Genomic DNA, 26,078 nt, shown 5'->3' with positions numbered 1-26,078 from the left:
TGTAAATACATGTTTTGATGATAGAAATTACTTGTAAAGGAGAAAACATTGTTTTTCAGGGTTGGCTAGTAGATCTCATCAACAAGTTTGGCACCTTAAATGGGTTTCAAATTCTACATGATCGTTTTATGAGTGGATCAGCACTGAATGTTCAGATTATTGCAGCTCTCATCAAGTAAGTTCTTCTAAGGAAGTGTTTGGATAACTCATTTTAATTCAAATTACCTTTCTGTATATTTTATGATAAAGTTACTATTATATGCACGTTTCCACACGTCTCAAAATGCAAAGAAGATTGCACAGTTCTGAAATATAAGAACATGAGAATACATAATATTAAAAAGTAAACTTGGAAGGTAGTTTATATCCAATAGTGGATTTGCTCCTGTAGAAAACATTTCTTCTCTTAACTAATCAGAATACCTGTGTTTTTTTTAATCTATTCCCATTTGCTGTCAAAAATAGTTTTTGACTGCAAAAGAGGTAATTTAGAGATAGTTCGTATCAGATTGTCTCAATTAAAGTTTTTTTTTAAATACAGTCATTGATGGCTGCAATTCAGATTGCTAAACTATAAATTGCATGCACTCCTAAAATACTCTGAATCTTATTTGTCAGCCCTAATGTTACATTTAAAATTTCAAACTCTTTTAAGTCTTTGATAGTATATGAAAAAGTTTGTGTTGCAATTGATACTACTTAAAACAAAAATTGTATGTATTGCACTGCAAAATGAAGAGAACCTTATTTTGTAATTCTAATCTAAATGCACTGTATTTAGTTTGTTTGACAAAATTAATCAACTTCTTATTTTTTTAATCTCTTTATTCTAATTTTTGCTATCTAGGAGCTTTAGTGATTTAAAGTTCCTTAATGTACAAACTACATTAGTGTATGGAGTGTGATGGCTTGGTGGTTAAAGACACTGAGCTTATCAGCTAGAAAGCTGACAGCTCAAGTTCGAGTCCTGCTGCATGATGGGGTGAGCTCCTGTTATTTAGCCCAGCTCCTGCCCACCTAGCAGTTTGAAAGCATGCTAATGTGAGTAGATAAATAGGTACCACTTCGGTGGGAAGGCAACAACATTCATGCAACTTGCCATATTGTCATATTGGCCATATGACCACGAAAATGTCTTTGGACAATACTGACTCCTTCAGCTAAGAAACTGAGATGGGCACCACCCTCTATAGTCGGACATGACTGGAGAGGGAAAACCTTTACATTAGTTTGTAGAAAGACTTTGATGTTTCTTTTCATTTTAATTAAGCAAGTAGAATTGTGCAGTAAACTTTGCTTTGGGCAGGGTTCTACAACCTTAAATATTCAAAGAGCCATTTGGACAGTTTCACACAGAAAAGAAAATACCGGGAGCCACAAAACCTAGCCAACTCGACATCACTCACCCCCACCCAGTCACATGACACCCCCAGCCACACCTACTCAACCGGTCATTAGGACAGAGAACTGGTTGTTAAAAAAGAACGGGAACCATAAAACCCTCTCCCCTCCCTCTGTATCTCTCCCCCTCTGTATCTCTCTCCCTATGTCTGTCTCTCCCTCTCTCTGTATCTATGTCTCTCCCCCCTCTCCTCTCCCCCTCTCTGTATCTCTGTCTCCCTCTCTCTCTGCCCCCTCTCTGTGTCTCTCTATGTCTCTCTTCCCCCCATCTCTATCTCCCGTCTCTCTGTCCCTCTCTGTATCTCTGTCTCTCTCTATCTCTCTCTCCTTCTCTCTGTATCTATGAGTGTGTCTCTCTCTATGTCTCTGTGTGTGTGTCTGTATCTCTGTCTATCTCTATCCCTCCGCCTCTGTCTCTCTCTCTCTCTCTCTCTCTCTCTCTCTCTCTCTCTCTCTCTCTCTCTCTCTCTCTCTCTCTCCCTCCCTCCCTCCCTCCCCCTCCCTCCCTCCCTCCCTCCCTCCCTCCCTCCCTCTAAGGCAAGGTTGGGCCAAGCCAGCGAGCTCTCCTTAGGGCTCTTCGCTACTCATTTTTTTTCTTCTTGGCAACTTTTCGGAAATCTGGGCTGGCTGAAGAACGAGCGCAAGCCATGACAGAAGTTTCCCCGAAGACTACCCTCTTCTTTCTCCTCTTGCGACCCTCCCTGCCAGCTGTGGCGGGGCCAGGAGGGCATGTATGAGCAGGGAGACCCTCAAGCAAGCAGCCGGGCTCGGCCAAAGCGGAGCAAAGGCACCCGGGGCAGGCAGGTTGATCGGCTGATAGGCAAGCATCTTTGGCAAGGATACTCCAGCTTTCTCCGAGCCTGACAAACACATTGTGGTAACAGTTCTGAGCTTCAAACATGGAGGACTTTTTCCCTTTCAAAATGTTGCCTATATTGATGTATTGACATTACTGCAGATATAAATATTTATATTTATCAAATTTATTTGCTGCCCATCTCATGGTTCAGGTGATTGAGCAGCTTATATCAAAATAAAATATTCAACAATTATAAATATAAAAACGGATTAAAGAACAAGGGTTTGGAGGGCAGAGATGGGATGCCTTCTGTTAATGTAGCAACCATCTTGAGCTAACAGCTTCTCTTTCAGGACTCCATGCCAGCCAGCATAGCCAGGTTTTAAGGCATTTCCTGAAGACTAAAGGGGGGGGGGGATCTTACCTTCTGTGGCAAGATGTTCCAAAGGTCAGGAGCCGTGGCAGAAACAATTCTCCTGGATCCCACCAGCCAAAATGATGGGATCTACAGTAGGCGCCTTCCACCAGCACAAGTGAGGCAGGCCAATCCCATTGGGGAAAGATTGTTCCACAGATATTCTGAGCCAATGTCATAAAGAGCTTTAAAAATAATAAACTTTAATTGTACCAGGAAGCAGATCGGCAGCCAGTGCAGCTCGCAAAAAAATAAACACTAATTAAATATTCATTTAAGCTTAATAGAATGCCTTTGATAAAAAAATATTTATCTTGGGTACAGAAAATAATTTTTGTTACTGACATTTTCTTAATTGGATGTTATCAAAATCATTGCTGAAAGTTCTATTTTTTCTCCTCCCCAAAAGTGAACATCAGAGTGACAATTGACTTATTTAAACTCATCATTGTGATGGATGGATGCCACAGAAGAATAATTTCAGTTTCATTCTTCCATAATATGCAACCCATCACAGTGATGAATTTATATGGGTTTATATATTTATAATTTATATGGTCTAGCTTCCTGAAAATTCTTTAGTGGAGATGAAAAGATTAAAATCCCACTCTCACCTATGCTGTACAGTATAATAGTACTGTCTTGCTAAAAATAGACTAATTTATTTTCTGTCATATTGGTGGCTTTGTGATTTGTCCACTCCTGGCTTTCCTTCTCCATTTCTTTATTCTTCATTTTACATTCTTAAAAATTTAATGCCATTGACATTTCCTTTTTCATTTCACTTTTAGGCTCCTTAGTCATATAGCCTTGATACACTTTTTCCAAAGTGTTCTGATTGTGAGGAAGATTGTGCCACCCCAGAACTCTTAAGTGACTTTTGCCCTGGATTCCCTGTGTTGACTTCCAAAATTGCTTAGTTTTTTCCATGCTTTCCTGGGAACAGACTCTAGATATAGCCATGGATTTGAACTTGTGTGATATGCTGTAACCAATTGATTTCAGGTTTCATTCAGTGTTGAATGCCTTGACATATCCTAAAATGAAGTTCATAGTTTCAAACTTTCCAAAGTTACTTAGAGCTATTGTAGAAGTTCTATTGCCACTAACTCCAAGCAGGTGACTTACATCAGCACCAAAGTTGTTGTAACAAGATAGGGGCAAAGACAGTATAAATATTACAAGAACTAGCACTGCAAAAGCCTTCTGCTCCGTAGATGCAGTAGATGCAGATGGCGTTAGCACCACTTCACCTCATGGAACGTGCCCCTCCAGAGATTATACATTGTACACATATTAGTTTAGTCTGTATCTTTTCTATTTTCTTTCCACATTTCATCATTACATAGCAGAAACATTGTGGATTATCTCTGCAGAAGATATCATAAACAGCTTCCCACCTGTTTCCTAACTTCAATCTTTAGGCTTCGTCCAATACTTGCCATTGGATACAGAGCTTCTTGCTGTTTTACTTTTTAAAACTTGGGTTACAGTAGTTACCTGTATTAAGATTGTAATCAATCAGATTTACCCTGAAGTTGTAAATCCAATTCATATTTTATACACAGCAAGTCAGTCCATTAAGAGGGCTTAAATAGTTTATTTTTCAATCAGTCATAGTAAATTTTGCTTTGATTAATTTTTGTGAAAAGAGTTATAAATATGGCTGTTTACTACTTAAAACTAGTTTTTCCTTTACATTGATATCTTTCTTTCAGACCATTTGGACAATGCTATGAGTTTTTAACACTGCATACAGTGAAGAAATACTTCCTTCCAATTATAGAAATGGTTCCACAGTTTTTAGAGAACTTAACTGATGATGAACTGAAGAAAGAAGCTAAGAATGAAGCCAAAAATGATGCTTTGTCAATGATAATAAAATCTCTGAAGAACTTAGCCTCAAGAGTTCCAGGACAAGAGGAAACAGTTAAAAACTTAGAAATATTTAGATTAAAAATGATACTTAGGTAAGATCTCTTTAGTTGCGCTAATGCTTTTTAGGAGTTGAGTTATCTTTTTCTGCTTCCCTTAAATGTTATTTTAACATTGCTTCATAGATTATTACAAATTTCATCTTTCAATGGAAAAATGAATGCACTAAATGAAGTTAACAAAGTGATATCCAGTGTGTCATATTATACCCATCGACATGGCAATCCTGAAGAGGAGGAATGGCTTACAGCAGAAAGAATGGCAGTAAGCTTATTTGCTTTAATTCAGTGGGAAACTGTTTAAAGAATATGCATGAATTTATTTACTTTATCAAATTTATATAGCCACCCATCTCACGAGAAGTGACTCTTGGTAGTGCACAATAATTAAATAAAAACATTACATTTAAAAATATGAAAGTCATTAAAAAGTTAAAAGTTAATTAAAAGGAAAATATGTAGAAACCCAAAGAGAGAAAGAGAGGGGGAAAGGGAGAGAGAAGAATGAATATACCTCAATAATGGAGGCATCTAAACATGTCTCCAGTTCCCTGGACCCCTCAGACTTGGTGGACATAACCAGATCTCAAGAGGCTTCCAGAATATCAAGAAGGGTAAAGCTAACCCAATTCACATTATATCTTGCTACATGCTTACATAGCAAAATTATACTGTGCATAGTCATTGTGAAATCTGGAATAGTCAATTGAATATGCTTGTTCTAGGAAGAAAAAGTTGATGAATATTATTAGTATTCCTTTTTCAAATTGTGGTTCTCTCCCCAAGAGTTTTATAATGCATTGCTTTACTCATCTAAAATGAAACAAAAGGGAAATATGTATGTATTTTAATTGTATATAACACATTCATGTTCTGTTTAGGAATGGATCCAGCAAAACAACATTTTATCAATTGTGTTGAGAGATAGTCTACATCAACCTCAGTATGTAGAAAAGTTAGAGAAAATTCTTCGTTTTGTCATCAAAGAAAAGGCCTTAACCTTGCAAGATCTTGACAACATTTGGGCTGCCCAGGTAAGAATTAAATACTATCCTCTTGAGTGAGACCAATTTTGTGTGGCCACATTTTGTCTGTCTGTTGTACTACAATATTAATTCTTTCATCTCTGAAACATTGTCCTATCCCTTTGCAAGGTTGCAAAAAAATTAACTCTTTTCAAAGTTTCAAATAAACTGCAAGTATTTTTAATAGTAGCTCTAGTTCAAATTGTTTCGTACAGGTAATCCTCAATATACAACCATTTGTTTAGGAAGGCAGGCTCTGGGAAGATCAGGGACAGAAGAGGCTGTGGAAGATGCTATGCTTGGATTATGTTCCTTATTGTTGAGACAATTACAATAGGGAACTGGTTCATTGTATATAGCGCAGTAAATCCACAATGCCTGAGGGGAAGGAGGGAAGGGAAGTTCTGGCAAAATTGGGAATTGACGAAGGAAGTTGGATATGAAGTTCTCCAGTGTGCTGAGTAGAGAATCCAAGGACCGGGTTAACTCTGCTCTTCTGCTCGGAGACTTGAGTCAATAAATTCTTTGGTCACGCTCCTTTGCCTTGCATTGACTCAGTCTTCGCTCAGAAGAGATGTGTAGAAGAGGTGCTCATGAACAAAAAGAACAGTTATTCCTTGAATTCTTCAAAACAATAAGGTCCCAGCTCCACATAAGCCTTCACAGGACTGCAAACAGGGAGGCTGGCTCCTCCGGTCTGTCTGGCATAGCCATCCTTGCCATGGCCAGCTCCACGGCCGCTTGGCTAAATGGCCTTGCCCATCCACTGCTGGATCCCCGCTCTGCCCAGAATAGCCATCTTCTTCAAGATAAGTTTCCCCAGTCTGTCCAGTATAGCCGCCTATTCCAACTCCTGGGTAGAGTCGAGGTCCCCAGGCGAAGTCCACCCAGACAGCAGAGGTGACAATTGAGTCTTGGCCATACTCCGAAGAGGCTAAAGAGAAAAGCCGTGACAGAAGGTTCCACTTAGGAACGAGCCTGCTTTGCCTGGAGGGGCAGAAAACTAAAATGGCGGACCACGTGGACCAGGCAATGCCAGGGGCGAATGGGGAGAACCAGGGGCTCCCTGTCCAGACCCAGATTCGGCCAAATGGCTCCACAGGACTGAAGTCAATCACTAAAGGAGCAGGGGCCAGATTAAAAGCAAAAGCCCTTTCCTCGCAAAGACCCTCAAAGGCTGAGGAAAAAGACCCCCGGAGGCGCCAGAAGACCATTGACAAAAGGATTACCAAGGCCGAGAAGGAGGCAGAGCGAAAGAAGGGAAAAAGCTCCCCTGGATAGTGAATGATTGAAATTTCCCGCACTCTACCAGCTCAGCAGTTAAACCTTCCAATCGGGGTAAAGCAACAGATTCCTTACTCCCGGGTTGAGTCGCCAGATGATGCCAGAGAGCAATTCTATCAGCCATCTCTATTCAGAAGGCAATGAGGTTTTTGCTGATACACAGTCAATGCCAGCAGAAAGGCAGTGGGAGCCACCGCCAAAACGGATGAAGGTGGCACCAAAAGGCCACCTTTACACCCACAGCAGCAGGACTTTGCCCAAGGGAGAGCCAGGGGCTTGAGATCATGGACCAGATGAAAATTCTGATATCAGAAGCCTTAACACAGGCCATCTACAACAGGAATGTCAGGCTGCCCCTGGGGCATCGGAAAAACCCATACTTCAAAACCAATTTATGGCATCACAACATCAAAGAGATCTGGAGGCTTTCCAAAGGTCACACTCAACCCGTTCAACTATACAGAGCGGGGCATTCCTTTTAATAGATGAGGATCAAAAAAATTTCAGAGAATGAGGGAATGGCTCCAGATCCCCCAGCATTTGCAGGGTTCTTTCGTCCAGCCCTCTTTAAATTCTTATTGTTTAATGCCAAAGCAGCAGCACATTTGGGAGCAGACCTGGTGGACACAGATGAGCTGCTCTTTTCAGAGTCAACTGTGAAGAGTGAGGAAATTTCCTCACCTGAGCTATTCCGAGACGTCCAAAGACAATGGGCCTATCAAGGTTCCAGAAAAATCCAACTCCAATTAAAAACTCCAAGACAAGCATTTTCTCAAAGTTTTTTTTTATTAGAGTAAGTATACTGGCACATCTGGGAAATCCTAAACATGAAAGTTCCAGGTTTCCCTCCAATAAGTAAAAAATTACAAATCCACCCCGTGCACCCACCAGTCCATCATATGTGCCAATCACCATCCGTCCCAACTTGAGACATCCCCTCAACCACTCCTCAGCCAGGGGCAGGAATAACCTGACCTTGACTTTAAAGAAGAATGTCTAACCACATATGCTCCATAAAATCCCCCTTCCCATCTTCCCATGCTCAAGAATGTGGCAGCTTCTGGTGCTAATATGGCTTCCAAAGCTGACAGGTGTCTCCCCCTTCAAAAAATTACGTCCTGAAAAATACAATAAACAACAAGGGGTAAATGTCTTGTCATCAATCCACTTAACCCCCACCCACCCCCTCCAAGGGGACCCTTTGGCTTGTCGTGGAACTTGTCATGAATTGGGTAATCAATATCTGTGTGTACATCCCAACTTTTCACCCAAGTAGCTTCTGCCAAAGGATAGCCTTTCTACAGCACTAAATATTGTAATCATCCTCGTTGTAATCTAGAATCAAGGATTTTCTTGATTTCATAATGTGTTTCACCTTGTACTACCAAAGGTTTGAGGGGAGTTGCTGGTATTGGTTGAAAAATTGGAATCAACAGCAGGCTTCAACAAGCTGCAATGGAAGACAGTGTATTTTCCCTAATAATCGAGGGAGGCTAAGTTGGACAGTCACTGGATTGATTACTTTCGATATAGGAAAGGGACCCAGAAATTTAGGTCCCAACTTCTTACTAGGAAGCTTCAACAAAAGATATTTAGTTGACAAAAACACTTTGTCACCCAACTTAAAAGGCGGTTGGAGAGATCTATGTTTGTTTGCCTGCTTTTTATATTCCTCAGTTGCATCTGCTAGAGCTTTTTTTGTATTCTCCCAACCCCTTTTTAATGATTCCATCCAATCCATTAAGGACATGGATGTTGAGGGTTCTCTAGGTAACTCAGGCATAGGAACGAAGTCCATGCGGGTAGTGATTTGGAAAGGAGTCAAGTCAGTGCTGCTGTGTACTGCATTGTTATAAGCCACTTCTGCAAACGGCAATAGATCCACCCAGTTTTCTTGTTGATAATTTACATAACATCTAATGTATTGTTCCACCATAGCGTTCGCAAGTTCAGCAGCCCCATAACAAGCAGGATGAAAATCTGACGAAAGTCCTTGGGACGACCCAAAGGACTTTAAAAAACCCCTCCAGAGCTTAGCGGTAATTTGAATACCTCGGTCTGAGAGCACTCAATGCGGCACTCTATGGAGCCAATAAATATGCTTCATGAACAGTTTTGCCAGTTTTTTAGATCCATTACAGGGATTTCCAGCCTTTTGGACCTCAGGGACCACCAAATTCATAATTTTAAATCCCGCGGACCACTAGTATGATTTTTTAAAAACTAATTTTTAAAAATCATATTTTTAAAAAATCATATTTGTAGCCCATCCTCCAGCAGCAGAACAAACTGCAAGAGATCCCAGGGCCCAGTCATGAGAAGTCCCATGCTCCTAGGAAGATGGGGACGAAGCTCTCTGGTCCGCTGGCCTCCCACTTTGGCGTACTGAGCAACTAAGTATTTCTCTCTGCCCCCCCTTTCCTGTTTTGTCTGCTGGATCTATGCAGGGGGACATCAGCCTAGCTTGACCCTGGGGCACTGTGTGTCCAGACCAGCACTTTCTCTTGGTTGGGAACTGGGGCAGAGCGAAGGGAAAGGAGGGGCCTCATATCCTTTGGGGGAAAGAGGGAGGATTTAATACTGCTGGGATTCAAAAGAAGTCACATGGTGCCTGGAGGCTGGGAAGGTCTGGACGGAGAGGAACCGGCTCCCCCTCAAATGGAAGAAAAACAGACCCCTCCCCAATCTGATCTGTCATTTTCATATCTCCCCCAAGTCAGAGGAAATCTCTCCCTCCTTTGCCAGGCGTGGCTGCCTGGAGTTGGGGGAGGGAAGGAGGGACGGGCTGCTTCCATCCCTCTCTCCACCTGCACCTTCCAAAGAGACAGAAGAGTGGGCAGGGAGGCTGAACTGAGGGGCCTTGGGGCAACTGCCACTGGGAGAAGCAGAGGCTGAAAAGGGGCTTTGCTCTCCTTGAGGGACAGCACCCCTCAGCCGCCCCTCCAGAGGCTTCTCAGCAGGTAACTGCCCACAGAAGGACTGCCGCCCTCGGAGGGCTCTTCGGACAAAGGCCGGGGAAGTGATTAATTGGGAGGGAGGAGAGGGGGAGAAAGTGGGGGCTTCTTTCAGATCCGGGGGAGGATTGAGAGAGCTCAGATCTGCAGCTGAGGAAAAGCTCCAGGTGATGCCACTCTTCCAGCCTCTCCTGAAGGCAGGCAAGAAAAGGGGGGGAGGCTGATACCTTCACACACAACCCCCCCCCAAGAGGAGAGTTGCTTTCTTTCAACAGCCTCCAACTTTGGACTGTTGCTTCTCCTTGCCTCTCCTGCCTTTGGAGGGGAGCCAGGCACCGTTTCCTCCCCACCTGAAGTCTGTACCCTTGGTGGGAGAGAAACCCGCCTCAGAGCCTGGCGATGGCCGATCCACTCATAAGAGCCGCTTCCCCGACACCCGCCTCGCAGACACCAGGACATCAACAAACTGATAGTGGCTATGGAATTCTCGGCAGATGCCACCTTGAATGCCACCAAGCTTGCTTCCAGGGCCATTGTCTCTGCGATGGCAATCTGCTGTGGCTTCACCTTTGGCAGGCAGACATGAAATATAAGTGGAAACTAGCCTCTGCTCCCTTCAAGGGTAGCAAGCTGTTTGGAGAGGCCCTAGAGCCCATTTTAGTGGAGACTAAGGATAGGAGAAAGGTCCTATCTTCTGTATATCGACGAGCTTAAAACCCTCCCTAGCCTTATTTTTGTGGACCTTCCTTTTGGTCCACAGATATGGGGTTTAGCACCCCTCAATCCTGAGGACGTACCCCCACAGATAAGACTGGCAACCAGACAGATCCGGATTCAGAGACGGGAATAGACAACACTTCCAAGGCAAGCGGCCATTTTGGGGCACAGGCAGTCTCCCCTTTTGCCATGCCAAGTGTCGGCAGGTCCAGCCCTCCCATTGGCAGGCGCTTAAGGCTATTTGCCAATCAATGGGAAGCAGCCACTACAGATATCTGGGTCCTGAATATGGTGAGACTAGGTCTCACCCTTGAATTCCTCTCCACACCCCCGAACTTCTTCATAAGTTGCCCCATCTCAAGGGACAAGGTGAAAAGAAGCCTCATGGAGATAGCGCTCAAACACTTGCTGGACATCCAAGCTATTCAACCAGTCCCAAAAGAACAACAGGGACGGGTTTTACTGCATTCTGTTTATAGTTCCAAAGACCTTGGGGGTGGGGTGGGGGTGGAGAGCAATCCTGGATTTGAAAAGTTTAAACAGACATCTGATTTACAAAAAATTCAAGATGCAGTCCCTCCAGTCAATACTGGGGAACATCCATAGAGCTAATGGAGGCATACCTCCTCATACCTATCCTGCCATCTCACCAGAGGTTCCTGTGGTTCCATTATGTGGGCCGCATTATCAGTACAAGGCCCTACCATTTGGCCTATCTTCAGAGCCCAGGACTTTCACCAAATTGTTGCTGATACTAGCAGCACACCTCTGGGCGATTCTAGTGCGCATCCAATTTTACCTGGACAATATGTTGATACAGTCCTCCTCTTCCCTCCAGACGGCAGAAGACCTGCAAATCACAATCTGGGCTCTACAGGATCACGGGTTTTCCGTGAATTTCGACAAGAGCCATCTAACTCCTTCCAACCGACTGCTACACCTGGGTGCAGTCATAGATACCAGGTCCTGTGAGGTCTATCTATCTCAGGAGCATCAAGTCACTATAAGGACCTTGGCGAGTTGAATCCAAGTGGACGGAGTAGTGTGTCTGGTCCTTCTCTCGCAACTCCTGGGCAAAATGGTGTCCTGCATATCAATCATACCTTGGGCATGCTTGCATGGCAGAATCTTGCAGTAATTCCTCCTGCCCTACAAACAGTCTGACAGGAGCAACTCAATGCCAGGGTTCAAGTCTCATCAAAGGTACTGCAATCCTTCCAGTGGTGGATGTTGCAGGCCATAACCAAGGGATGTGTTTTCAAGGAGCCCAGCCGCCTAACCATCACCACAGAGGCCAGCCTCTTGGGCTGGGGTGCCCACTGTCAGTCCTAGATGGCACAAGGGCAGTGGTCTCAATCAGACCTGAAGAGTAATATTAACTGGTTGGAGCTCAGGGCAACCCACTTGGCCCTCAGGCAATTCCAGGACATGTTCTCTGATCACCATGTACTCATTCTGAGGGACAATGTAGCTGCCAAGACCCATATCAACTGCCAAGGGGGCACTTATTCCACATCCCTCATGCGAGAGGCAGAACAATTGGGCCTCTGGTCAGAGAGCCATCTTCTCTCCATCAGGGAAGAACACATATCGGGGACAGCGAACATACAGGCAGACTGGCTCAGCAAGTCATGGTCGACCACTCAGAGTGGTGCCTGCACCCAAACCTATTCAGGGAGTTTTCAGAAATGTTCAATTCCCCAAGCCTGGATCTGTTTCCTTCCCCATCAAACATCCAGTTACCCAGGTTTTATTCCAGGTTTACAACACTGGGGGCGGAAGGGACCAATACACTCCTGTAGTCCGTGGCCCCGAGGCCTACTATATGTCTTCCCTCCGCTTCCGCTCATCCCGAGGATAATCAAGAAGGTACTGGCAGAGAAGGCAGAGATCTGTAGTAAGCAGATCTGGTCAGCCTGTCAGTATCCAGACCCTGGAGAATCCCTCAGGACAGAATCTCCCTCAGCCAGGGAACCTTAATTCATCCAGAACCACAATGGCTACAACTGACCGTCTGATATTTGAGTGGACAGCTCTGAGGCAGCTCAATTTCTCCAGATGATCCAGGCCTCTAGGAGGCCTTCAACCAACAGAATCTATGACGCAACTTGGAGGGCCTTCGTTGGCTGATATTCTAAGGGTGACATTGATTCCACCGCGGTATCAGTGGCCCAAATCCTGGAATTACTTCAGGAAGAGCTGGACAATGGTCTGTCCCCCAATACCATATGCAGACAAGTAGTGGCTCTGGCCTCGGTGTTATCCTGAAGAGATCTGGAGTCCCTTGCTCTACACCTGATGGTGCACGGTTTCATTAGAGGCGCAACTAACCTGAAACCTCCCGTAGTACACAGGTATCTCCCCCGGGACTTGCCTAAAGAACTACAAGCTCATATCAGAGCCGTTCGAGCCATTACGATCAGGCAGCCAGTGCTTCCTCACTTTCAAGGTTGCCTGTTTGCATATTCCATTCAAACAGGAGGGCCCTCCGCACTTACTTTAAAAAGATAGCCTCTCTTAGAAGGACAGAATCCCTGTTTGTATCTTTCCACCCTTCCAGCCCTAACAAGGTTACACTATTGACCATAGGCCAGTGGATCCGGGCATGCATCGCCAAAGTTTATGAGCCTCAAGTTCTTCCATTACCCAGGCAAGTGACAGTCGAGGACATCTGTAGGGCAGCAACATGGTCTTTTCCATCCCCGTTCATGAGACACTACAAACTGGACGCCTTCACTCAGCTGAAGTGGCCTTCAGCACACGGGTGCTTCAGAAGATGCATATAGATTTGGGGACTCGGGACCAGACTGTTACCCACCCTTAGGGCTGCCGGCTTTGGTATGACCCATTCCTTGGATTCTTTACTCAGAACACTGGAGAAGGGGCATTGGTCTTAAGAGAAAGAATCTGAGAAAGAATCCAACCCCACCCTGGCGACCATCTGGTCCAAAGTCCAGGAGTGACCAAAATCAGCACCAAAATATGTCAAGTCAATCACTACGTCTTCATCAAAACTGGGCATGCGCAAGCAAAGGAGGCGTGGCCAAAGAATTGATTGACTCCGTCTCTAAGCAGAAGAGCAGAGTTAACCCATTCCTTGGATTCTCTCTCAGCACATTGAGAAGGAGTGTATCCCTTTCTAGGTGCTACTGAGTAGAAGGCAGGAAGCAGCTTTTCTTTATTCATACCATAAAAAAAATCATCCTGAGATCCCTCCAGATTTTGTTTTAGCCTAACTGTTTTGTTTTACTGAAATAGGACTGCTTTGAAACTGTTCATAAAAATTTGAAGCAAAATAAATATTTTGGATCTTGAACACTCCTATCTACTCTGATCTTAAGCATTGCAGTCTTGTCATTAAAACCACCTCTTTCACTTTCATTAATTTATGTCCATCCAGCAATTTATTATCCAAATTAAACTTTCTCACTCCACTCTAATTACCATATTTTTGGACTATAAGATGTACTTCCCTCCCCCCCCCAAAAAAAATAAGTGGGTGGAAATGTCTGTGCATCTTTTAGAGCAAATACAGGCCTGTTTTTGGCCTCCTGAACTCTCTCTATGGCCCATTTTTGCCCTCCCTGGTGTCCAGAAGCACTCTGCTTGCCAAAAATGGGCAGGTCCCATTTTTGGCTGCAGAGTGCTTCTGGATGCCAGGGAGGGCAAAAACTGGATGTGCGGAGGCAAAAAACTTTTTTTCTTGTTTTCCTCCTCAAAAGCTAAAGAAGAAGAAAAAATAAAAGCTAGGTGTGTCTTATAGTCCAAAAAATATGGTATAATTTTAGCTTCTTCATGAACTTCTAAGTGTGCTTACAGATTCTGTTGAAACTTTTCCAATATTTTCTGATCTCATTCTCCTTTCTTTGCATTTATTCATAGAATATACAGGTAGTCCTCAACTTACAACAGTTCATTTAGTGACCATTTAAAATTACAACAGCACTGAAAAAAGAGATTTACGATCATTACGATCATTTTTCACACTTGCAACCTTTCTAGCACCCCCATAATCATGTAATCAAAATTCAAATGCTTGGCAACTGGTTCATACTTATGACCGTTGCTGTATCCCAATGTCATGTGATCACCTTTTGACAAGCAAAATCAGTGAGTAAGTCTGATTCACTTAACATCCGTGTTACTAACTTATCAACTGATCCACTTAACTGTGACAAGAAAGATCATAAAATGGGTCAAAACTCGCTTAACAAATGTCTCACTTAACAACATAAATTTTAGGCTCAATTGTGGTCATAAGTCCAGGACTACCTGTATCTGTTCTAATAACCTTCACCTATTCAGCTCTATCATTCTCAACCAAAGGTCTCATGAAGCTTGAAGCAGTTCTCACATTTTGTCCTGAACAGCTTCCACAGTACTTTTTTGGAAAATTAAAGCATCTCCCTGATGTTATGTAATGAAGCAATATTAGTTTTCTATCATCACATTTCATGTTCTAGCTTTCTCCCAGAAATTAGGTTTGGCTTGCAATTCTTCAAAGGCTGCCTGTTGCTGTTTTCTTCAAGCTGAGATACATAAAATAGAAGGAACCATGTATTATTAAGCATTCTCATGTTTTCGCCACTCTTTGTTTATTTTGTAGCTTCTTGATGATAGCTTTGTAAAGCAGCATAAATTACATCATAAATTACTATACCAATCCTTGAATTTTAATCAGTTTACCTTAAAATTGTACTTTGTGATAATAATGTTGCAACATGTTGTACTTTTTTCTACAAATAACATAAAAACAACATTAATAATATTGCTTTTCCAGGCAGGAAAACATGAAGCCATTGTGAAAAATGTACATGATCTTCTTGCAAAATTGGCCTGGGATTTCTCTCCTGAACAGCTTGACCATTTGTTTGATTGCTTTAAGGTAATTGGTCTATTAATTTGCTATTCATTGAACTCCTTTAAGTAGGATATAATCAAATTTCAATTTATGTTGATACTAATAGGTGGCTCAGTAGAATAGAATAGGCGGTATCAGGCTCAATATTAGTAACTGAAAGAGGGATCTTGGAGTCCTAGTGGACATTTACTTAAATATCAGCCAGCAGTGTTCTGCAGCTGCCAAAAAAGCCAATATACAGTTCTAGGCTGCATTAACATAGGGATAGAATCAAAATCACACAAAGTATTAGTACCACTTTATAATGCCTTGGTAAGACAACACTTGGAATAATGCATCCAGTTTTGGTCGCCATGATATAAAAAGATGTTAAGACTAGAAAGAATACAGAGAAGAGCAACCAAGATGATCAGGGAACTGGAGGCTTACATATTTATAGAAAGTTTTCTGGAGTTGGGTATGATTAGCTTAATGAAAAGAAGGGCTGGGGTGACATGATAGCAATGTTCCAATATCTGAGGGGCTGCCACAAAGAAGAGGGGATCAACCCATTCTCCAAAGTACCTGAAGCCATGACAAGAAGCAGTGAATGGAAATTAATCAAGGAGACAGCTAAATAGAAATTTCCTGAAAGTTAGAACAATTAATCGTTGGAACAACTTGCCTCCAGAAGTTGTGGGTGCTCCAATGCTAGAGGTTTTTAAGAAGAGATTGGGTAACCATTGTCTGAAACGGTATAGGGCAGGGATGTTAAACTCAAGGCCCGTGGGCTGCATTCGGCCCACAGTGTGCTTAAATCTGGCCCGCAGGGCTGGCCTGGAAATATCAGAGGACTGGCCCGTGGTGCTTCTGCTGGCTGAAACGGGATGTTTTCGGCCTTTCCAGTCTCCAGCACTCTGCTAGCCAAAAAAGGCTGCACAGAGGCCCCACATGGCTTGTTTTAAGCTGGCAGAGTACTGCTAAAGGCCAGGGAGGCCAAAAACGGGCCACACGGGGATCTCGCAGGGCTCCCACATGGCTCATTTTTGGCCAGCAGAATGCTACGGAAGATGTCCATCGTGTCTCCTCCTTTCCTTCCCCCCCCCCTTCCATGGAGGAGAACTATAAAGTTGATTCGGCCCTCAAGGAAATCCAGTTTTTGACACCTCTGGTATAGGGTTTCCTGCCTGAGCAGAAAGTTGGACTAGAAGATCTCCAAGGTCCCTTCCAACTCTGTTATTCTGTTAAGTTTAATATAGTAAATAAACTTCAGGTTCAGCTTCCAGAAATTTCTTTTACCCTGAGTCAATTCCCTTTTGTTGTTTATAGTATTTGAAATTGTATGTTAAATTTCACTGATATTTTACTACAGGTATAAGAGACATATTGACATTTCTTTTCAAATGATACCGTAGATTCAGATAATTTACAGTTGACTTCTGAAGAAATCACACTGGAATCCAATAGTCTTTTAAGAAGTAGTTTATTCTCCTGTTAGTTAAGTACAGTTTAGATTTGTTGAATTCTTAATGGGTAAAAAACACAATGAGTTTCTTGCATTTTCTTGAAGAGTTGTAAAAATAATTGTGCAGCCAGATACATTTCACTGATAATTTGCATTACATTTTATTGTTATTGGAAAATACATTAAAATGATGTTAAAAATTGGTATTCTATTTGTAAGAATAGAATTTGCTTTGATTTAGAAGAGCTGGAAAAGAGGCTTTCACTCAAATATAATCTTTGAAAATTATTTTAATTCTTACTATTAATTGCTCAGTATGGCTGAAGAAAACATGTATTTATATATGTCATTTAAAATAGTTACATGCAAATTCTAAATGTTAATTTGTATTTTAATATTACAGTTTCTTAAAAGTTTTCTTGCTGTTATAGTACTGTATTTTTAACTTTCCATTGATTCCCTTTGGTTTTTAGGCAAGTTGGACAAATGCAAGTAAAAAACAACGTGAAAAGCTACTTGAGCTAATCCGACGTCTTGCAGAAGATGATAAAGATGGTGTGATGGCACACAAAGTTCTAAATCTTCTATGGAATTTAGCACATAGTGATGATGTTCCAGTTGATATCATGGATCAGGCTCTCAGTGCCCACATTAAAATTTTAGATTACAGTTGTTCACAGGTAAGGATGAATGCTCCTTCATGGATTACTGCCTTGTAATGGCAAAGGGGCTTGCGTAACTCAATGAAGCTATGAGGTATGCCATGCAGGGCCACTCAAGATGGACAGGTTATAGCAGGGAGCTCTGACAAGACGTGATCCACTGGAGAAGGAAATGGCAACCCACTCCAGTATCTTTGCCATGAAAATCCTATGGACAGTACCAAAAGGCCAAAAGATATGACGCTGGAAGATGAGCCCCTCAGATCGGAAGGTGTCCAATATGCTACTGGGGAAGAACAAAGGGATACTACTAATAGCGCCAGAAAGAATGAAGAGACTGGGTCAATGCCGAAAGGACTCTCAGTTGTGGATGTATCTGGTGGTGAAAAGAAAGTCCAATGCTGTAAAGATCTATACTCCATAGGAACCTGGAATGTAAGATCCATGAATCAAGGCAAGCTGGACGTCATCAAATGAGATGACGACTGAACACCAATATCTTAGAAATCACGAACTAAAATGGACAGGAATGGGTGAATTTAATTCAGATGACCATCAGGTGTACTACTGCAGGCAAGAATCCCTCCGAAGAAATGGAGTAGCCTTCATAATCAATAAAAGAGTAGGAAAAGCAATACTGGGATGCAATCCCCCAAATGACAGAATCATCTCAGTTCAAATCCAAGGCAAACCATTCAATATCACAGTAGTCCACCTCTAGTGCTGAAGAGGATGAAATTGACCGGTTCTATGAAGTCTTAAAGCACCTTATAGAATTAACACCAAAAATGATGTCCTTATCATCATAGGGATTGCAATGCTAAAGTAGGAAGCCAAAAGATAACTGTAATAAGGCAAGTTTGGCCTTGGAGTACAAAATGAAGCAGGGCACAGCCTGATAGAATTTTGTCAAGAGAATACGATGGTCATAACAAACACTCTTTTCCAACAACCCAAGAGACGACTTTACACATGGACATCACCAGATGGTCAATACAGTAATCAGATTGACTATGTGCTCCGCAGCCAAAGTTGGAGAAGCTCTATACAGTCAGTAAAAACAAGACAAGGAGCTACTGTGGCTCAGATCATGAGCTACTCGTTGCAAAATTTAAGTTTAAATTGAAGAAAGGGAAAAGCACTAGGCCACTCAGATATGAACTAAATCATATCCCTGATGAATATACAGTAGAGGTGACAAATAGATTTAAGGAATTAGATCTGATAGAGAGCCTGAAGAACTATGGATGGAGGTTCGCAACATTGTACAAGAGGTAGCAACTAAAACCATCTCACAGAAAAAGAAACGCACGAAAGCAAAATGGCTGTCTGAGGAAGCTTTGCAAATACCTGAGGAAAGAAGGGAAGGAAAAGACAAGGTAGAAGGAGAAAGATGCACCCCATTGAATGCAGAATTCCAGAGAATAGCTAGAAGAAATAAGAATGCCTTCTTAAATGAACAGTGCAAAGAAATAGAAGGAAACAATAGAATAGGGAGGACCAGAGATCTCTTCAAGAAAATTGGAGATATGAAAGCGACGTTTCATGCAAAGATGGGCATGTTAAATGATCAAAATGGCAGGACCTAACAGAGGCAGAAGAGATTAAGAAGAGGTGGCAAAATTACACAGACGAACTGTACAAGAACAAGCTTAACATCCCTGATAACCACAATGGGGTGATCACTGACCTCGAGCCAGACATCCTAGAATCTGAAGTCAAATGGGCCTTAGGAAATCTGAGCAACAACAAAGCTAGTGGAGGTGACAGTATTCCAACTGAGCTTTTCAAAAACTTAAACGACGATGCAGTAAAAGTGCTACACTTAATTTGTCAGCAAATTTGGAAAACTCAACAGTGGCCACAGGATTGGAAAATGTCAGTTTAAATTCCAATTCCAAAGAAGGGCAATGTCAAAGAATGTTCAAACTACTGCACCATTGCACTCATTTCACATGTTCAAAGTTATGCTCAAAATCCTACAAGCTAGGCTCCAGCAGTATTTGAATCGAGAATTACCAGAAGTAGAGGCAGGATTTCAAAGAGGCAGAGGAACTAGAGATCAAATTGCCAGTATACGCTGCATCATGGAGAAAGCTAGGGAGTTCCAGAAAAACATCTCCTCCATTGACTATGCTAAAGCCTTTGATTGTGTGGATCACAACAAATTGTGGCAAGTCCTTAAAGAGATGGGAGTACCAGACCATCTTATTTGTCTCTTGAGAAACCTGTAAGCAGGTTAAGAAGCAACAAATGAGAACTGGACATGGAACTACTGATTGGTTCAAAATTTGGAAAGTTCGGCAAGGCTGTATACTGACGCCCTGCCTATTTAATTTATATGCAGAGCACATCATGAGAAAGGCGGAGCTAGATGAATCAAAAGTTGGAATTAAGATTGCCAGGAGAAATATCAACAACCTCAGATATGCAAATGATACCACTCTAATGGAAGAAAGTGAAGAGGAACTAAAGAGCCTCTTGATGCGGATGAAGGAGAGTGCAAAAGTTGGCTTGAAACTCAACATTAAGCAAACTAAGATCATGGTATCTGGCCCTCTCAATTCCTGGCAAATAGATGGGGAAGAAATGGAGGTAGTGACAAATTTTATTTTCCTGGGCTCCAAGATCACAGCAGATGTCGACTACTGCCAAGAAATTAAAAGACAGTTGCTCCTGGGGAGGAAACCTATGGCAAATCTAGACAGCATACTAAAAAGCAGAGACATCACCCTGCAAACAAAAGTGCGTATAGTCAAGGCTATGGTTTTCCCAGTTGAATGTATGGCTGTGAAAGTTGGACCATAAGAAAGGCTGAGCGCCAAAGAATTGAGGCCTTTGAACTATGGTGCTGGAGAAGACTCCTGTGAGTCCCTTGGACTGCAAGGTGATCAAATTGATCAGTCCTAGAGGAGATTAACCCTGACTGCCATTTAGAAGGCCAGATCCTGAAGATGAAACTCAAATACTTTGGCCACTTAATGAGAAGGAAGGACTCACTGGAGAAGAACATAATGCTGGGAAGGATTGAGAGCAAAAGAAGAACAGGACGACAGAGAATGAGGTAGCTGGATGGAGTCACTGAAGCAGTAGGCGTGAGCTTATATGGATTCCAGAGGATGGTAGAAGACAGGAAGGCCTGGAGGAATGTTGTCCATGGGATCGTTATGGATAGAACACGACTTCACAACTAACAACAACAAAGGATTAATTGTTATTTAGGCATTAAAATGAACTTACTAATATTTCACCGAGAGTCATGGAGGGCCATATTACATAAATAAATGGTACATTTCAGTCTTGCTCCTTTGGGACAGAAATAATAGCTGGCCAAGATTCTGACAAAACGTAAGCTTTCCATGTACAAGTCGGATAAGGAAGCAACTTGATGTTATACTTATAATTGCCATTATTTAGGAGTAGGTTTTCTCTGCTTTTGCCCAGGATGATCTTACTTTTTCTAGTTGATTTTTGGCCTATCTTTATCCTCTTTCCTTTATGTTTATGCTTCCTTTTCTTTTCCTGAAGGATCGAGATACACAAAAAATACAATGGATAGATCGTTTTATAGAAGAACTCCGCACAAATGACAAATGGGTAATTCCGGCCTTGAAACAAATTAGGGAAATTTGTAGTTTGTTTGGAGAAGCACCACAAAACTTAAGGTGAGAAGTTAAGGTAATTATATAGTAAAATTGTAATAAAATCTAGTACAATGCATAAATACATGATTTATTTGTATTTAGTTATGTGGTAATAGTATTCACGTAGAATGCATGTAACCCCTTCATGCAACAAACTAAGTATTAGCCTCCTTCAAATGGCATGGCAAGAATAAATTTTAAAATTGATAGGGGCAAAATAAAACTTAATGCAGGAATCCCCAATCTCTTCAGCTCATTGATCTCTTCATGAAGTTTTCAGATTGCTCATTGACACACACACAAACCAAATATTGTATGAAAATAATATAATTTTAATAATATAATATAAATAATAACAAAACAATAATGGATAACCCCACTGACTTGTGGAAGTTGATGTTGACCAGAATTTGGAGAATTCTGGTATAAAGAATTTGAAATAAGATACTATCTTGGTCATTTAAACCTTTGGATGTTATTAAGATGTAAATTGTTAAAGAGTATAAATTGGATATGGTAGGGGTTAAGGGAAATATTGAAACTGAGTTGTCATTAATATTCATGTCAGTTATTTTGATAAATGATTTTAAAACAGCAGTTGAAAAAGAAGTAATTAAGTAACTTATTTACCTTCATTTCATGGATGGCAGTGTTTCAAGGAATAGGGTCATAATTTAGTCCTTTGACCTTCAGAGAACAAAGAAAATATAGGTAGTTTTCACTTAACAAGTAAAAGTAATTTTCATTGCTAAGCAGCACAGTGCAATGTCACATGATCACAGTAATGGAAATTTTGCCACTTTTTTGGTTTCCATTAAGCAAAGCCCATGCAGTCATCAAATGAAATGTCATGTGGTCGCTATTCAGGACCTCCTCCTGGCTTCCCCATTGACTTTGTTGGAAGCCAGCAAAGAAGGTTACAAATGATGATCACGTGATCGTAGGTTATTCTGACATCGCAAGTACGAGGACTTACATCCTTGTACTTAACTAGCACTTACTTGAACAGTCATTGGATGAGTGGTCATTAAGCAAGAATCATCTGTAGTCACCAAAAGAGAGGAATGGTCAAGATGTTTGACCCATAAAATTATCCCGAACAGCTAAAAATGGATTGAAGTCACCCAATTCATATTCTGTCACTGAATTTTTGTGATGTGATTCTAGGGTTCTAAAGAGCTATCAGCAATATTAGATTTGCATCTTTCTTCTTCCAGAAAACAGCATTCATCTTCATATTGTATTTTAAATTTGTTAATTTTTGCTAGATGGCAAACTATGGTTCAGAAATTTTTCAGAAGTGATTATATTATGCTATAGAGCAGGGGTCCCCAACCACCGGGCCCCGGACCAGTACCGGTCTGTGGAACATTTTCTACTGGGCCACCGGTTTGCTGGGTGCCGCCATCTTGTTTTGATGAGAAAGTGCTTCCGGTGAGCTTTTCCAGTTGGAAAGCGGCGTTTCCTCGCGCCTTAGTTTCATCGGCTTCGAACAAAACTAAGGCGCGAGGATTCTTTCAGCACCCAAGGCAAGGCGAGCCGAGCAGCCATCCCGAAGCCGTCCCGAAGCCCATCGACAAAGGTACAAAGGAGGAGTTGAAGGTGGCGGGGAGAAGCGGGGGACGGCTGGCTGGCCGGTTGCTCGCCTCGCCTTGCCATGCGTGCTGATGCCGGTACCGGGCGGCGGATCATTTTGTTATGCCGGTACCGGGCCGTGGCACAAAAAAGGTTGGGGGCCACTGCTATAGAGAGTAACTTGCTGTTGAACAATTCATTAAACTATGAAAATAGTTCTGTGACAGATTTTAGGTTTTTTTTTTCCAGTTTTGAATGGGTTTAAAAGTGTACTACCTACTTGGACTGTCATTTATTTTCTGTAAATAGTATTTAATAAAAATATTCATATTAAATATTCACCTGTAAGTTTTATGTTTTTAATTGCAGTCAAACGCAGCGAAGCCCCCATGTATTTTATCGTCATGACTTAATCAATCAACTTCAGCACAATCATGCTTTAGTAACTTTAGTTGCAGAAAATCTTTCAGCATATATGGAAAGCATGCGACAGTATGCTAAAGGTGAGTTAAATTTTAAAGTTGTTTAGCTCATTAAAATGCAAATGTTTTTTTCCCTAAACATTGTTAGCTACTGAAGGCTAGCATTAATGTGAGATCACCTACTCTAAAGAGGAACATGTAAAATTCATTTTTAGACAAAAAGTGTGCAGGACATTGATTTGTTTAGCAAAAGTACAATATTTTTCACAGTCTATTTCTGTTTATGAAACATTTTTAAATTGTATGTTAATAAATTTTGGTGAAGGATTTTTGAATAAGGTATAAAAGAATCATAAAGACATTGGTACGGTTGTTGCATACCTAAAACATAAATGGTTCAACAATACTAAAATGTTGTCAATTCTAAATGGATTTCTTTGGATACATTGGGACTTACTGATGATTAAACATATATAAAATCATAACATCTGCTTCTTAAAAATTTGCAGAGCATGGAGAATATGATCCACAAACTGTAAGACCAGGAAGTAGATACAGTCATGTTCAAGAAGTCCAAGAGCGGTTGAACTTTTTACGGTTGGTTTAAGCACAGCTTGTGTTTTGGGCAGGGGCACAGAGTAAAAAAAATAAATGTTCCTTAAGCAGAGGAAAATATATTTGTGAAAAACTGTATAATCTTATTGCAATATATGTAGCATAAACTTATTCTGATTTGTTGAGATTATTACAGAAAGATCCTTAGCAAGAGATTAGACTTCTTGCATCTTAATTTTGATCTGTCAGCCTAATTCCCATTCATTTAATAGTGATATATACCTACCCATAACCTCTTTTAGGTGGATTCATTTCAAGTTCATTGCTTTCACTAGAGTTCCTACAGTTAGAACAATTACTTCATAGCCAAGCTGCTCCAGAAGAATGGGAAAAGAACTAGGCTTCCTTTTTGAATAAATGGATCTTGATATCTCTTGATTCATCAAAACACATTTGAATAGCTAGTTTTAAGGATAAGAGATTAGTAAATATAAAAGAGAAACTTAGCCTGTCAGGATTTGGAAGGAAATACTTAAATGAAGTTCACAGAAATACAGTTTATGTGCCTGTCCAGATTTTCTTGTATTTACCCCCTTAATCCTTTATAGTAGTCAAAGAACATTAAACACAGTAACTTCCTTTTATGAATATACATTGAGAATAATGTGAAAGTATGTAATGTTCACATTATGTAATAATGCTAAATTATCTTTTCTCTCTTTGGAAATTTCAAATTTTTGGAATTTAGGTATATATGATAAACTTTATTTTTAAACTATTCATGGGATTAATACATATTTCTAATTATTTGTTCCTTTGTTTTCTGCAAGATTTTTACTGAAGGATGGTCAATTATGGCTCTGTGCTCCTCAGGCAAAACAAATATGGAAATGTTTAGCTGAAAATGCAGTCTACCTGTGTGATCGTGAAGCCTGTTTTAAATGGTATTCTAAACTAATGGGAGATGAACCAGACTTAGACCCTGACATTAATAAAGACTTTTTTGAAAACAATGTTCTTCAATTGGACCCTTCACTCTTAACAGAAAATGGAATGAAATGTTTTGAACGTTTCTTCAAAGCTGTAAACTGTCGGGAAGGGAAGCTAGTAGCTAAGAGACGAGCCTATATGATGGATGACTTGGAGTTAATAGGACTAGATTATCTTTGGAGAGTAAGTATAAAAATATACTCTAGCTATTCAAATTGAGACTGTGATTTACTTTCCGTTAATAGTATTGACTGTATTGAAAAAGAGCCTAATTGGAAAGCATTATTTTTGTAAAGTACACAAATCAATAATTTCATGTTTGTGGAATGAAGAATCATTGTGCATTTTAAATGTGCTTTCATTATTTTGGTACATCTCATATGTTCAGATATAAAGCTTAATGTTTTTGTGAAAATATACTATTTTAAGGCTTTAAAAAGACATAGATTTAAAAGGCTCCTAAATAGCATATAAATAAGGGATTTTTTTATTTGATTAATTATCCAATTTTAGTTGAAAATATTCTTCAACTACTACCAGTTTGTACAGCTGTTTTTTCCAACAAATTTATCAACTATATCAATAAAGGAGAACATTTGTAGCTCAGGGTTGAAATGTGGGATGCTAGCACTGATGATGTTGCCTAGTTGGGGTAATGAAACATCTGCAAGAAAAAAAAGCAGGCTCAGAGAGCACCAAGGACCCCTCATTATCAACTATATAGCAAAACCTGGACTGACTCAATGAACTTTGTATGTAATTTTCTTAACTAATTTATATAATTTATGTCATATAATTGTGCAATTGATACCATTAAATCACTGTGACAAATTATCTCATGTGATATCACACAGATGAAATAATTTGTCACAATGATCTAAATTCTTTAAAGACATTTGAAAATAATGGACAACCCCTTCTTCAGAGTATTAAAGCAAGATTTTATGATTTCCAAATTATAGAGAAAAGATGCAATGACTAAATCTTTATAATAGGAAATTTTGAAGTGTGCCCATTGTTCTTAACTATTCTTCCACAGTTATTTAAGGAAATAGTAAATTCATACCCATGCTGCTTGGGAAATGGCAACATAACCAAAATGTAAACAAATAAAAACAATATTCCATTAACAAATCTAGAAGACCTAGATTTAAACATGTTTACAGTATTTACTTGATATTAGCTTTTTAAGTAATGAGTTGGCTTTCCAAAAGTTTATTTGTTGCTTCATATGAGAACACTGGATGTAGTCTATATTATAATATAATAGCATATTCTGGAAAAATCCAGAGTGTGGTCTGTATCATGCTACTCTAGCCATTTTGTATATGGTCTGCCATTTTTACAAGTTAAAAACCAGAAGAAGTTGGTCACATTTTAGATGAAATAACTTGTA

The 26,078-nt window shown here is 40.7% G+C and overlaps 1 protein-coding gene across 1 annotated transcript in view; it reads left to right on the top strand.

Moving 5' to 3' along the window:
* USP9X (ubiquitin specific peptidase 9 X-linked) overlaps positions 1 to 26,078 on the top strand; it is a 165,222-nt gene that overhangs the window by 68,797 nt on the left and 70,347 nt on the right. The window contains exons 7-16 of the mRNA XM_087967535.1: positions 60 to 175; positions 4,334 to 4,585; positions 4,676 to 4,814; positions 5,431 to 5,583; positions 15,310 to 15,414; positions 17,308 to 17,514; positions 21,025 to 21,161; positions 23,085 to 23,218; positions 23,647 to 23,734; positions 24,523 to 24,865. Coding sequence (XP_087823661.1) covers positions 60 to 175; positions 4,334 to 4,585; positions 4,676 to 4,814; positions 5,431 to 5,583; positions 15,310 to 15,414; positions 17,308 to 17,514; positions 21,025 to 21,161; positions 23,085 to 23,218; positions 23,647 to 23,734; positions 24,523 to 24,865 — 1,674 coding nt within the window. The remainder of the gene's footprint in view (positions 1 to 59; positions 176 to 4,333; positions 4,586 to 4,675; positions 4,815 to 5,430; positions 5,584 to 15,309; positions 15,415 to 17,307; positions 17,515 to 21,024; positions 21,162 to 23,084; positions 23,219 to 23,646; positions 23,735 to 24,522; positions 24,866 to 26,078) is intronic.

This window comes from Notechis scutatus, chromosome 5 (assembly GCF_049901735.1).
Source record: "Notechis scutatus isolate UNSWTSFEM ecotype Mainland chromosome 5, rNotScu1.2, whole genome shotgun sequence".
NCBI lineage: Eukaryota > Metazoa > Chordata > Lepidosauria > Squamata > Elapidae > Notechis > Notechis scutatus.
This window is presented reverse-complemented; position numbering and strand designations above follow the sequence as displayed.